The sequence below is a fragment of the Pristiophorus japonicus genome, chromosome 13 (genome assembly GCF_044704955.1).
Source record: "Pristiophorus japonicus isolate sPriJap1 chromosome 13, sPriJap1.hap1, whole genome shotgun sequence".
Classification (NCBI taxonomy): domain Eukaryota; kingdom Metazoa; phylum Chordata; class Chondrichthyes; family Pristiophoridae; genus Pristiophorus; species Pristiophorus japonicus.
In genome coordinates this window covers 122609170-122624414 of record NC_091989.1, presented here as the reverse complement: position 1 = coordinate 122624414, position 15245 = coordinate 122609170, and the positions used below count along the sequence as shown (strand labels likewise).

Here is a 15245-nt window from a genome sequence, read left to right as displayed (position 1 = left end):
GATAGTAGTGGGGATGCATTGTTTTAGGTTCTGGACCTTGGTTAACACAAATGACGCACGAAGCAGAGAGAAGTTTGTCATCTGAAGGAAACAAACGGCACGCCAGTGAACTGAGGGCTCCTGCCACATACTTGCACCATATGGCCATCGGGAAATCCCTGACTCAGACCATTTGACCCGACCAGCAAGTGTTGGATGAATGGTAGCAAGCAACCTGAAGGTGACAACTGTCAAAGCTTGAAGAAAATTCTGCCACAATCTTAACACTAATCTTAATTATCTAATAACTTTGTTGGAGATATTGGCTAGCAAATCAGTTAGGGCAAAGAATGGTTGAGAATAGCAAGGTGGCAGAGACGGAGTGAGTGCTCCATACTACTCATTTCTCTATCTCAGCTGCATCACTGTGGGGAGGTTTATGCCCCAGATGGAAGGAGGTTAAATACACGGACCACTCCCCACACAGGCTCCCATGTAGGCACAGAAGCTTTCTACTATCTTGGAAACATGGGGGGTTGGGGCAGGCGGTGGAGAAAGACTGAGAGAATATTCAAATCAAAAAGGTTCATTGTAGAAAAAAAGAAAATGACAGTTTAAATATCCTGTAAAGAACACATCTCCTCCATAGTGACACTCAAGTCCTTTTTTGTGGTATCCATGGATTCTTTTCTAGATTCTTCTTTAAGAGAGTGGGTCAGTTGGTCAAATAACTTAGCCAGGGCTGATAGTCGAAAACCACTACGGATATTCCGAGCTGCAAAAGCATAAAGTACAGGATTGACGCAGCTGTTGATGAAAGCTAGAGCTCCAGTAACCAAGACACCAATATCATAGACATCATTTAATGTGTCTGACATGGTTTGATTCTCAGTCATCAGTGCCACCAGTGAAATCACGTTTATAATGTGGTGAGGCACCCAGCAAATGAAAAACACAATCACCACGCTGCCAATCACTGCCCCCGTTCTGTTTGGAGTATTAAAGGTCATGCTTTTTACTTTCCTCCCGATGCAAATGTAGCAAGTAATCATCACCGAAAAGGGAATTACAAAAGCAACCACGACTTGCAAGACCGTGCACAAGATTTCCTGCTGGTCAGTGTTGAATACCATGGACAAGCACTGCTGCCGCCCGTCCATGTCGACATCCAACACCTGGAACATCAGCACCGGTACTGAGAAGAGAAAAGCAAATCCCCAGACGGCGAGCACTACCTTAACGACAACTTTGTTTCTGCGCCATCGCTGCGTGGCAAACGGGTAGACGACAGCCATGAAGCGCTCGGCGCTCATCACCGTGATGAGGAAGACGCTTACATACATGTTGCAGTGGATGAGGTAGCTCAGGATTTTGCAAAACCCTTCTCCTAAGGCCCAGCCGTGCACGAAAGAGTAGATCCACAGAGGCAAGGTGATCAGAACAAGCACATCGGCTATTGCCAAGTTCAGGATCAGCACGACAGTGGGAGATCTCTGCCTCTGCATGGTGAAAAGTATAATCCAGATGACTAGTGCGTTCCCCGGGACTCCGAGGAGGCAAGCCAAGCTCAGTATGATGCTGGCCACTGCATTTTGTGCTGTAAATGACTGATCTGTCCCGTTGTTACTCAGCTCCATCTTAGCTGTCGTGAACTCCCCTTCAGTCTAAGTAAACAGTTACTTTTATTACTTCCTTTAAATGAGTTACTTCCTCTTTTAAGCAGATTTATGCAAAACCTTACGTAATAAGGGAATCTGGATCTCGCATATTTAGTGCAATATATTACTCCCATTTCAAATGGGTGGGCAATATTTCCTTTGTACATCTGTCGGAATCGTTCTGATCAGTTGGAGATCTACTGAGCTCAAGATGCTCCTTTGACAGAAAGTTCTGTTTTTTACAGAGTTCCACATACTATCTTTTTTTGATTGAATGTGAAATTTTTATAATAGGCGTCTTCGTTGTGCAGCAGACACTGCCATTCTCCCCCTTCCCCAGCAGGGTGGGAGGTGCACTGCGTTTATGTAGTAAACCCACCCAGCAACACGAGCTCATGAATTCTGCTGTCTGCTCCCCTGGTGAATGCACCAGCCAATGCACTACGCAGATGCACCTCCAGTTTGCACTACGTTTGGTGATCTCAGCCAGGCTAGATCACTAAACGGACGGGTCTCATTTTATTACACCAAAGGTAGGAATAGGAGTTGGCCACTTAGCCCTTCGAGCCTGCTCTGCTATTGAATTGGATCATGACTGATCTGCACCACAATTGTATTGGCTCCATATCCCTTGATACCCTTACCTAACAGATATCTATCGATCTGTGTCGTAAAAGCTCCAATTGTCCCATCATCAACAGCCTTTTTTGGGGAAGAGTGTTCCAGATTTCCAGGACCTTTTGTGAGAAAAAGTGCGTCCTGATTTGGCTCCCGAATGGCCCAGTTCCAATTTTAAGAGTTGTTTCTTTGTTCTTGATTCCACCACCAGAGGAAATAATTCCTCCGGATCCGCCCTATGAAATCCTTCAAACATTTTAAGCGCCTTGATCATGTCACCCCTCAATCTGTTACACTCAAAGGATTACAGGGCAATTTCTGCAACCTATCATAGTTTAAGCCCTTAAGCCGGTATCGCTCCGTCGCTCTAGAAGGAGAACGATCCCAGCTCAAAAAGCACCAATTCCTTCCCCCTCTGCACCACCAACCAAGAGAAGTCCTGACACAGAGAGCACGAGGAGGTCAACGCTGATACTCCAGCCAGCAGAACGGCACCAGGAAATCACACCAGTGCTCAATCAGGGCAGCACTTGCATTCATTGATGGTGCATCAGCCATCAGGATCAACATTCTGCAACACAGCTGACCCTCCAGGGTATCCGTCCCCACCCTCCATCGCCAAACCACCCAGGAGAGAGCCAACAGTGCCAACAAGGAGACTCCGGCAGTGCAGGGTTAATGACACATCACTATTCACTTCCCTCAGCAAAGAATCACCAACCACTACAATCTCAATGACTGGCATTCTGCGTCTTTGTCCACGTTGTTGTTGTTCTAATAGTGTCCACTCCCTTACGCAAATCCCCTCACATCTATCTGCCCTTGTAACTTCCTGTACCTTGCTCCCTAAAGCCATAACTCTGACTTTAAGCTTACTGGTTAACAAACAGTTTTCACATGTCTTCACCCATCTATTACATATGCCTTTCTCGTTTGTGAACATCCCATAGCAAAATGGATAATAGTGTCGGAGACCAATAAGGGAGCAGGTGAGAAAAGTAGATCAATAACTACTGGCACTTCCTTAAAGACAGCACATGCAGAAGTAGATTTAAAGGGAGAGCACTTGAGAAGTCTGGCAATTGCACAGGATCTAACTCAGTGCTTGCTGAGCCCAGCTACTTGAAGACGAGGGTCCTTTGCAATGAGTAAGCTAACACAACCCTCACTTGTAGCTCCCAGAAGGCTCTCTCTTCCCCCTCCCCCATCACTCTGTGGTGAAGCGCAGTCCTCACCACAACAAACTTGCAGCTGAAGCACGTGTAGGTCACATCCCAATCAGAATGAGTGATGTTCAGTCACTGCCTGAGAAATGTCAAGCATTCTGGGGCCATTCTGGGAGGCACATTCAGCACAGAGATGTGATAATGAACTATATAAAGAAAAGGCTTTCTTTTTCTTTCTATAGTTTCAAAATTCTCATTTTGACCCCCAAACCTTGCTAGGTTCCATTCACCAGAAAACCTTCAATTCCCCAATCTGTGCTCCCTCCCATTGAGCGAGTCTCCATGCCAGGAGAGGAGTGTTTCAAAACTTACATTCAAATGTTTCGCTTTTAAATTGGCTTGAAAAAACAGTGTTCCTCACCAAATTAAAAGGTACTTTTTACACGATTTTAAAAAAATACCTCTTAGCTTGATTTTGGAGTATAAGAAATGAAAAGCTGGAGTGGCTCATTCTGCTGTTTTTCCCAACTTGACCCAATTTCCTGTTTTGTTTTTTTGCTTCCTCGTCTATCTTCTCTTTTCTTATTTAGAACATAAGAACATAATCAATAAGAGCAAGAGTAGGCCATACAACCCCTCGAGCCTGCTCCACCATTTAATAAGATCATGGCTGATCTGATCTTGGGCTCAGCTCCACTTCCCTGCCCGCTCCTCACAACCCCTTCACTCCCTTATCGCTCAAAAATCTGTCTATCTCCGCATTAAATATATTCAATGACCCAGCCTCCACAGCTCTCTGGGGCAGAGAATTCCACAGATTTACAACCCTCTGACAGAAGAATTTCCTCCTCATCTCAGTTATAAATGGGAGACCCCTTATTCTGAAACTATGCCCCCTCATGAAACATCCTCTCTGCATCTACCTTGTCGAGCCCCCTGAGTGCCTTGTATGTTTCAATAAGATCATTCTTCTAAACTCCAATGAATGTAGGCCTAACCTGCTCAACCTTTCTTCATGAGTCAACTTCTTCAACTCAGAAATCAACCTAGTGAACCTTCTTTGAACTGCCTCCAATGCAAGTATATCACTCCTTAAATAAGGAGACTAAAACTGTATGCAGTACTCCAGGTGTGGCCTCACCAATACCCTGTAGTCGTAGCAGGGCTTCCCTGCTTTTGATCTCCAACCCATTTGCAATAAAGGCCAACATTCCATTTGCCTTTCTGATTACTTGCTATACCTGCTTACTCACTTTTTGTGTTTCATGCACAAAGGACCTCCAGATCCCTCTGTACTGCAGCATTTTGTCATTTCTCTCCATTTAAATAATTTGCTTTTTTATTTTTCCTGCCAAAAGTGGATAACCTCACATTTTTCCACATTATACTCCATCTGCCAAATGTTGCCCACTCACTTAGCCTGTTTATATCCCTTTGCAGATTTGTTGTGTCCTCCTTACAACTTTGTATCATCAGCAAACTTGGCTACATTACACTCCGTCCCTTCACCCAAGTCATTGATTTGGATTGTAAATAGTTGAGGTCTCAGCACTGTGGCACCCCACTAGTTTGCCAATCGGAAAATGACCCATTTATCCCTATTCTCTGTTTTCTGTTCGTCAGCCAATCCGCTATCCATGCTATATTACCCCCAACCCTGTGAGCTTTTATCTTGTGCAGTAACCTTTTATGTGGCACCTTATCGAATGCCTTCTCGAAATCCAAATACACCACATCCACTGCTTCCCCCTTATCCACCCTGCTCGTTACATCCTCAAAGAACTCCAGCAAATTTGTCAAACATGATTTTCCTTTCATAAAACCATGTTGACTCTGCTTGACTGTGTTATGCTTTTCCAAATGTCCTGCTACTGCTTCCTTAATAATGGGCTCCAGCATTTTCCCAATGACAGATGTTAGGCTAACTGGTCTGTAGTGTCCTACTTTCTGTCTGCCTCCTTTTGTAAATAGGGGCGTTACATTTGCAATTTTCCAATCCGCTGGGACCTTTCCAGAATCCAGGGAATTTTGGTAATTACAACTAATGCATCCACTATCTCTGCAGCCACTTCTTTTCAGACCCTAGTGTCGTGTATGCATGCCTGTTTACTGTGTGATGTCTGTAACACTGTATGCAACATTGAATGTGCCCTTGTACTGTACACACCTTACCGGTACACTAGAGGGTGCTGTTGCTGGAGACCCAGGGGTTACCTGCACACAGCAGGTAACCCAGTATAAAAAGGAACACACAGCTTGTTGGCAGGCACTCAGGAGCTGCTAATAAAAGACTGCAAGCCTGAGGAGTTTAAGACCGTACCCTGCCTCGTGGAGTCATTACTGAAGGTGCCTACCTACACTACAACGTGCGACGGGAATACGGGATCACGAACTACACACTTAATATGCCTAATCTCAGCTACTTTCAGCAATTTACAGAGGGGGAGGATTGGGACGCTTTCGTGGAAAGCTCGGAACACTTCTTCATAGCCAACGACCTGGACGGGGACATACCGGCTACATTACCGAACAAACGCAGGACCATCCTGCTTAGCAGTTGTGGGCCCACCATCTACGGTCTCGTCAGGGACTTACTAGCCCCGGAGAAGACAACCACCAAGAGCTATGAGGAACTTGTAACAATCATACAGGAACAACTAAAACCGAAAGAAAGCATCCTCACAGCCAGGCACCGGTTGTACACTTACCGGCAACCTGAGGGCCAAGAAATTGCCAAGTATGCTGCACACTTAAGAAGACTAGCTGCACGGTGTGAGTTTGGCGACCACCTTAATGAAGCACTAAGGGACATATTTGTCATCGGAATCAGCCACAAAGGCCCCCTACACAAATTGCTCTCAGCTGACACTATGGTCACCCTGCAGAAAGCAATTCAAATGAGCCAGGCCTACATGGTTTCGGCCAGCAACTCCAGGTGAATACTGACCCAGGACTCTAAACCGGCGAGCGCAGTGCAGCGCATGGACACTTCTAAAGGCAGAAATGCTGCCCCAAGTCCCGCAACCCTGAGTCCGTCACATGGGGCAAACCAGATGGCCCCATGCTGGCGCTGTGGAGGAAACCACAGGGCCCACCAGTGCCGTTACAAAGACTATGCATGCAAAGGCTGCAAAGAAAAAGGGCACCTTCAGAGAATGTGCAGAAAAGGTTGTACTCACTGTGTCTCTGATGAGTTGGCTAATCACCGGGGCTCCGACACAGATGAAGATGAAGCTGCTCTAACCCTGGGAGAGGAGTATGGAATCTTTACCTGCTCCACCGGAAGTTCTCCGTGGATGATGGAAGTGGACATCGATGGGGTCCCAGTCTCCATGCAGGCAGGCTGTGGTGCTCTTTTCTTCCACATACTTGTGGTGCTGCAGTCTTTCTGTGGTCTTGCTGCAGTCTTTTCTTCCACAGCACCACTTCGCCTGATGTGGACCCGGTTCATCCAATTCCTGCCCAGCAGAAGGTCCACATCAGGCGAAGTGGTGCTGTGGAAGAAAAGACTGCAGCAAGACCACAGAAAGACTGCAGCACCACAAGTATGTGGAAGAAAAGAGCACCACAGCCTGCCTGCATGGAGACTGGGACCCCATCGACAGGGGTGAGCCAGTCTGTGATGAGCCAAAAGACCTTTGAAAAAATTTGGAGGAATTCTGCCACTCGACTAAAACTGTCCCCTGTCCAGGCAAAGCTGCTCACCTATACCAAAGGTAAACTCCAAATCGTTGGCAGTGTAGTCGTCCAGGTCTCCCAGGGCGGCGTGTTAAACAAACTCCCCCTGTGGATTTTAGCCGGCGAAGGTCCCACGCTGCTGGGCAGGAATTGGATGAACCGGGTCCACATCAGGCGAAGTGGTGCTGTGGAAGAAAAGGCTGCAGCACTACAAGTATGTGGAAGAAAAGAGCACCACAGCCTGCCTGCAACAACACCACAAAATGGCTGCAGCAGACCTGCATTCACAATGGCCTCCTCCATGCCACGATCAAACATGGAGGAGCATCATGTGACATCGAGCGGCCAATCGGATTTGAAAGCTCCCTTAAAGGAGACCGGTAACCAAAAAAATTTAAAGGGGAAGTTCCAACTATTTGAGTACACGGACTTTAAAGCTAAAGATGCAATTAAAGGGTGCAAGTATGAAAATGTATGCAATGTAACCATGAATTGTGATGCTGGTTTAACTAATGTGACTAATGAGATGAATGCAGGTGTCAGTAAGGTTAAGAACAAGTTTATTATGCTTAACAATAATGATAGAGATTGTGAAATACCTAATGTAACCATGTCTGTTAAAACCAGGACACCCAAAAGTGATGCAAATGCTAGAATGTATAATGCAGACTCGACTATGTGTGATCAGAACCAAGGTGTCATGTATACCGGTCGGACACTGGACACTGCCAAAAGACATTGGGTCCTACAAGGACATAGAAACATAGAAACATAGAAAATAGGTGCAGGAGCAGGCCATTCAGCCCTTCTAGCCTGCACCGCCATTCAATGAGTTCATGGCTGAACATGAAACTTCAGTACCCACTTCCTGCTTTCTCGCCATACCCCTTGATCCCCCGAGTAGTAAGGACTTCATCTAACTCCCTTTTGAATATATTTAGTGAATTGGCCTCAACTACTTTCTGTGGTAGAGAATTCCACAGGTTCACCACTCTCTGGGTGAAGAAGTTTCTCCTCATCTCGGTCCTAAATGGCTTACCCCTTATCCTTAGACTGTGACCCCTGGTTCTGGACTTCCCCAACATTGGGAACATTCTTCCTGCATCTAACCTGTCTAAACCCGTCAGAATTTTAAACGTTTCTATGAGGTCTCCTCTCATTCTTCTGAACTCCAGTGAATACAAGCCCAGTTGATCCAGTCTTTCTTGATAGGTCAGTCCCGCCATCCCGGGAATCAGTCTGGTGAATCTTCGCTGCACTCCCTCAATAGCAAGAATGTCCTTCCTCAAGTTAGGAGACCAGAACTGTACACAATACTCCACGTGTGGCCTCACCAAGGCCCTGTACAACTGTAGCAACACCTCCCTGCCCCGTACTCAAATCCCCTCGCTATGAAGGCCAACATGCCATTTGCTTTCTTAACCGCCTGCTGTACCTGCATGCCAACCTTCAATGACTGATGTACCATGACACCCAGGTCTCGTTGCACCTTCCCTTTTCCTAATCTATCACCATTCAGAAAATAGTCTGTCTCTCTGTTTTTACCACCAAAGTGGATAACCTCACATTTATCCACATTATACTTCATCTGCCATTCATTTGCCCACTCACCTAACCTATCCAAGTCACTCTGCAGCCTCATAGCATCCTCCTCGCAGCTCACACTGCCACCCAACTTAGTGTCATCCGCAAATTTGGAGATACTACATTTAATCCCCTCGTCTAAATCATTAATGTACAATGTAAACAGCTGGGGCCCCAGCACAGAATCTTGCGGTACTCCACTAGTCACTGCCTGGCATTCTGAAAAGTACCCATTTACTCCTACTCTTTGCTTCCTGTCTGACAACCAGTTCTCAATCCACGTCAGCACACTACTCCCAATCCCATGTGCTTTAACTTTGCACGTTAATCTTTTGTGTGGGACTTTGTCGAAAGCCTTCTGAAAGTCCAAATATACCACATCAACTGGTTCTCCTTTGTCCACTTTACTGGAAACATCCTCAAAAAATTCCAGAAGATTTGTCAAGCATGATTTCCCTTTCACAAATCCATTGTGACTTGGACCTATCATGTCACCATTTTCCAAATGCGCTGCTATGACATCCTTAATAATTGATTCCATCATTTTACCCACTACTGAGGTCATGCTAATGCCAATGGAATCCCCCTGTGGGAGACCCCCAGGTCCAGCAGGCTACCTGACCATGTAGCCTGGACCTTTGGAACGAATGTGATGCCTTTTGCAGGGCACACACACAGGCAGTGGGAGCAGACCCACGACAGGAACAGTGGTTAATGGGCAGCCCAGCCACCACTAATGGCAACCGGCACCAGACCAGTCCTACAGCCCCTGGCCACCAGGGCCAACACCAGAAGCATGAGGCCAATACTCTCCAGCTTCCCTGGCAAACCCTGGGATGACCTCACCCTCATCCTCATTGGTGGACAAGGAGCCCACCCAGTCTTGTGGCCCTGCCCACTACCCCACAACTACCCATACCACAGTGTATACACACCACCCACTGCTGCCGTGGCTACCTCCCCTGGGGATCCCACAACAGTGACACCACTTGTATGTTTCCCCTCGCTCACACACAAACCAAGGCCAGCCTCAAGCACAGGGGTCACACCTGGCAACCACACAACCCTCACCACAACCTCCCATAGCCCACCACCGATCACCTCCCCTGGTCATGACAACAAGGATATGAAAAATGCTCAGGGGGGAGTATTGTTGTGTATGCATGCCTGTTACTGTGTGATGTCTGTAACACTGTATGTAACATTGAATGTGCCCTTGTACTGTACACACCTTACCGGTACACTAGAGGGTGCTGTTGCTGGAGACCCAAGGGTTACCTGCACATGGCAGGTAACCCAGTATAAAAAGGAACACACAGCTTATTGGCAGGCACTCAGGAGCTGCTAATAAAAGACTGCAAGCCTGCAGAATTTAAGACCATACCCTGCCTCGTGGAGTCATTACTAAAGGTGCCTACATACACTACACCTAGGATGCAGGCCATCAGGCCCAGGGGACTTGTCCACCTTTAGTCCCATTATTTTACCGAGTACTTTTTCTTTAGTGATAGTTATTGTTTTAAGTTCCTCCCTCCTCATAGCCCCTTGATTTACTTTTCCAACTGTAACTTGTTAACATGGGGCAAGTTGCTAGGTCTTACGATCTCTAGGATTGTTTTGGTGTATAAACGTGCAGCCAAAAACATTGCCAAAATGGAGTTGTGTATTTTCATGACAAAAATCTAAGCACTCCAAACTATTTATAAAGTTGAAATAGCATATTTTCACAATTTGGGATTCTCTATGAAAAATCCATTTTTATTTGACTGCAACAATAAATCACTTGCACAATATGCACAAGGCAGTTACTTGTCAGTCATGAAGAAACAAATGCAAATGATCACAGGGCCCTGGACTAGATGGGATACACTCTAGAATCTTCAAGGAAAGCACAGGCAAAATAGGTGAGAGTCCTAATAATATATTCACAGCTCAATCAAATCATGGATTGTTCTAGAGGGTTCGGAAATTGTTCATATATTAAGACATTTAAAAAGGAGCGAGATGTGAATTATCAGTAGTTATAAACCAGTTTGTCAATCTCAGTGGCAGTGAGAATGCTAAGAGCATTTTACAGGGTGTTATCCCACTCACCCACCACACCCCTGTGCTTGCTGGCCTACATTGGCTTCCAGTGCCTCAACTTTAAAATTCCCATCCTCATGCTTAAATCCCTTCATGGCCTCCCACATCCTCATCTCTGGCCCTACAGCCCTCCGCGATCTCTGCATTCCTCCAACTGTGACGTCTTGTGTATTCCAAAATCCCTTTGCTCCACCATCTGCAGCCATGCCTTCAGTCAACTTGGCCCGAAGCTCTGGAATTCCCTCCCTACATCTCATTACTTCTCCATTCCCCTTTCCTTTTTTAAGATCCCCCTTAGAAGCAACTTCTTTGACCAATCTTTTAGTCACGCCCCCCCACCCCCCCGCCCCGCCCAATATCTTCTTCTTTGTCTCATTGCTAATTTTTGTCTGATTACACTTCTGTGTAGCACTTGAAGCATTTTTCTATGTTCAAGGTGCAATTTAATTGCAAGTTGTTGTTACTTTAATTACCTAGAGCGTATAGAAGAAACTCAGCAGTAGCAACAGGTTGATGTCATTATTCTACTGAAATATTTTGGCCCTGAATTTGCAATCAGTGGCGTAGCTAAGGACTACGCCGCTGACCTCCAAACGGAATCCGCACTTACCTGCTGCGAGACCCCCTTCGAGAAGTTGCTTTGAACCGCTGCGGAGTTGTGTGCAGCGTAGTGGCCCACGGATCTCAAGGGTGCACATTGTGCGTAAGCATACCTGCGATCAACTGGGGGGGGGGGGGGGGGTGCTCCTTTCACTTCCTGACTCTTACCCAATCAGGAAACATAGAAATCTCCAATTGCAGAAAGTCCATCAAATTGCAGCCGCTGTCTGTAATTGATTATTGAAGAGCCTTTCCTTAGTTTTGGGGTATGCATGACTTTCTCCATGATAGTAAACATCATATTTTCATTTAATAATGTTCATTGTGAAATACAAATGTAGCTAATGTGATTAGAAAATGCAAAGTATATGCGTTTTGTTAATTGCTGACTATTAAAATAAAAATAACTCACTTTAAATAAAAAAGACTGGTAAAATGAACAAGCCTGAAGTTATACCTAACACAGTAATTTGTAGCTATTTTGAAATGCACAGTTTACAACAACAACAACAACAACTTGTATTTATATAGCTCCTTTAACGTAGTGAAATGTCCCAAGGTACTTCACAGGAGTATTATGAGACAATAATTTTGACACCAAGCCACATAAGAAGAAATTATGGTAGCTGACCAAAGTTTGGTCAAAGAGGTAGGTTTTAAGGAGCATCTTGAAGGCGGAAAGCGAGGTAGAGAGATGGAGAGGCAGGGAATTACAGAGCTTGGGGCCCAGGCAACAGAAGGCACGGCCACCAATGGTTGAGCGATTATAACCAGGGATACTCAAGAGGGCAGAATTAGAGGAGAGCAGACATCTCGGGGGGTTGTAGGGTTGGAAAAGATTACAGGGATAGGGAGAGGTGAGGCAGGCCATGGAGGGATTTGAAAACAAGGATGAGAATTTTGAAATTGAGGCATTGCTTAACCAGGAGCTAATGTAGGTCAGCGAGTACAGGGGTGATGAGTGAGTGCAAATTGGTGCGAGTTAGGACACTGGCAGCCGAGTTTTGGATGACCTCAAATTTAGGTAAGGTAGAATGTGGGAGGACAGCCAGGAGTGGGTTGGATTGTCAAGTCTAGATGTAATAAAGGCATGGATGAGGGCTTCAGCATTGGATGAGCTGAGGCAAGGGTGGAAACGGGCGATGTTACAATGGTGGAAATAGGTGGTCTTAGTTATGCAGCAGATATGTGGTCAGAGGCTGATTTCAGGGTCAAATATGGCACCAAGGTTGCGGACAGTGTGGTTCAGCCTCAGACAGATGTTGGGGAGAGGGATGGAGTCAGAAACATAGAAACATAGAAAATAGGTGCAGGAGTAGGCCATTCGGCCCTTCAAGCCTGCACCACCATTCAATATCATCATGGCTGATCATGCACTTCAGTACCCCATTCCTGCTTTCTCTCCATACCCCTTGATCCCTTTAGCCGTAAGGGCCACATCTAACTCCCTTTTGAATATTTCTAACGAACTGGTATCAACAACTTTCTGTGGTAGAGAATTCCACATGCTCACAACTCTCTGAGTGAAGAAGTTTCTCCTCATCTCAGTCCTACCCCTTATCCTTAGACTGTGACCCCTTGTTCTGGACTTCCCCAACATCGGGAACATTCTTCCTGCATCTAACCTGTCCAATCCCGTCAGAATTTTATATGTTTCTATGAGATCCCCTCTTATTCTTCTAAATTCCATTGAATATAAGCCTAGTCGATCCAGTTTAAAGTTAAACTCAGCAACTACAGGCCGATCAGTTTAACCTCGAGAGTGGGGAAGCTTTTAGAAACAATTATCAGGAATAAAATTAATAGTCATTGGGACACGTGTGGATTAATTAACAAAAGCCAGCATGCATTTGTTAAAGGCAAATTGTGCTTAACGAACTTGATCGTGATTTTTGATGAGGTAACAGAAAAGGTTGATGAGGGCAATGCGGTTGATGGGGTCGACATGGATTTCCAAAAAGCTTTCGACAAGTGCCTCATAATAGGCTTGCCAGCAAAGTTGAAACCTATGGAATAAAAGAGACAATGGCAGCATTGGTACGAAATTGATTAAGTGACAGGATTCAGAGAGTAGTGGTGAATGGTTGTTTTTCGGACTCAAGGGAGGTATATAGTGGTGTTCCCCAAGGGTCGATACGAGGACCATTGCTTTTCTTGATATATATTAAGGACGCGATTATTTGTACTGCCAAAATGGCCACCATGCTCCATCCTTTGTCTATGATTGGTCCCCTTGGAGGATAAGCCACACCCTGAGGTTTCACAGGAATGTGTAACTGGAACCATCCATCCCAAGGTCTCACTGACTTTGCAAATTGTAACTCAATCCACTTTGACTTCCTGAAGCGACAGAGGACAGAGCTCCCCAGAAGACTGCAAGGGCCAGGAAAAGTGCCTTACCCCAGTACAAGTGCATACCTCCCCCAGCCAAAGTCCCTCCTTACACCAGCGTAAATGCATGACCTTATCCCCTCCCCACCACCCCACAATAGATGGGGCATGGTATACGGATTGTGAACAGGTTTATTGGGTATGAAATGAATAGTGACAGTGTCATGACTTTTGGATTTCATCCACTCCAACAATGTCCCTTGTAGGGGGTTGGAAGAATGTGATCTGACTTCACTGAGTTCACTCTCTCCCCTCCGATCCCCCCACTCCCCCCCACCCCCCGCACCCGTGTCTCTGCCCCCGCCCCCGCCTCCCGCCCCCAGTCTCTCTCTCTCTTCCATCCCCCTCTCGCCCGCTCGCCACCACTCTCGGCCCCCTGCCACTGCTCTCGCCCGCCCGCGAGCCCTCTCGGCCACCTGCCGAGATCAGGTCAGCAGTCTCGGACCTCAGGTCCTGCTTCTCGGCACCACGTGAAGTGAATGATTCGGGGCCAGGGGTGGAAGGGGGGGCGGAGCTTGACAAACGCCGCATGGGGGGGTGGAGCTTGACAGACTCCCACGCAAAAAAAACGCAGTATAAATAGTTACATTGATATATTACTGACTTGGATGTGGGTGTCTAGGGCACAATTACAAGATTTGCATATGACGCAAAATTTGGAAGTGTAGTGAACAGTGAGGAGGATAATGATAGACTTCAAGAGGACATAGACAGGCTAGTGGATTGGGCGGACACATGGAAGGTGAAATTTAACACAGAAAAGTGCAAAGTGATACATTTTGGTAGAATGAATGAGGAGAGGAAATATAAACTGAAGGGTACAATCCCAAAGGGGGTGCATAAACAGTGAGACCTGGGAGTATATGTGTACAAATCATTGAAGATGGCAGAGCAGGTTGAGAAAGCAGTTAAAACAGCTTATGGGGCTCCATGAATAGAGGTATAGAGTACAAAAACGTGGAAATCATGATGAACCTGTATAAAACACTGTTTCGGCCCCAACTGGAGTATTGTGTCTAATTCTGGGCACCACATGTTAGGAAGAATGTAAAGATCTTAGAGAAGATGCAGAAAAGATTTACAAGAATGATTCCAGGGATGAGGGACTTCAGTTACGTGGATAGACTGAGGAAGCTGGGGTTGTTCTCCTTAGAGCAGAGAAGATTGAGAGGAGATTTGATAGAGGTGTTCAAAATCATGAGGGGTCTGGACAGAGTAGATAGAGAGAAACTCTTACCATAGGCAGAAGAGTCGAGACCAGAGGACACAGATTTAAGGTGATTGGCAAAAGAACCAAAGGCGACATAAGAAAAAACGTTTTTACGCAGCGAGTAGTTAAGATCTGGAATGCACTGAAAGAGTGGTGGAGGCAGACTCAATCACTGCTTTCAAAAGGGAGTTGGATAAGTACCTGAAGGAAAACAAATGCAGGGCTACAGGGAAAGGGAGTGGGGGGCGGGGGACTAGCTGAAGTGCTCTTGCAGAA

At 46.1% G+C, this 15245-nt stretch overlaps 1 protein-coding gene across 1 annotated transcript; it reads right to left on the bottom strand.

Moving 5' to 3' along the window:
* Nucleotides 1-593: 593 nt before the first annotated feature.
* On the bottom strand, nucleotides 594-1616 carry LOC139278187 (leukotriene B4 receptor 1-like). The gene has a single exon (XM_070896840.1). The coding sequence runs from the start codon at nucleotides 1614-1616 to the stop codon at nucleotides 594-596; it is 1023 nt and encodes a 340-aa protein (XP_070752941.1).
* Between the last annotated feature and the right edge of the window lie 13629 nt (nucleotides 1617-15245).

Excerpts from the sequence above, each read along its gene's own strand:
- LOC139278187 (XM_070896840.1), bottom strand. The coding sequence starts at position 1,616 with ATGGAGCTGAGTAACAACGGGACAGATCAGTCATTTACAGCACAAAAT.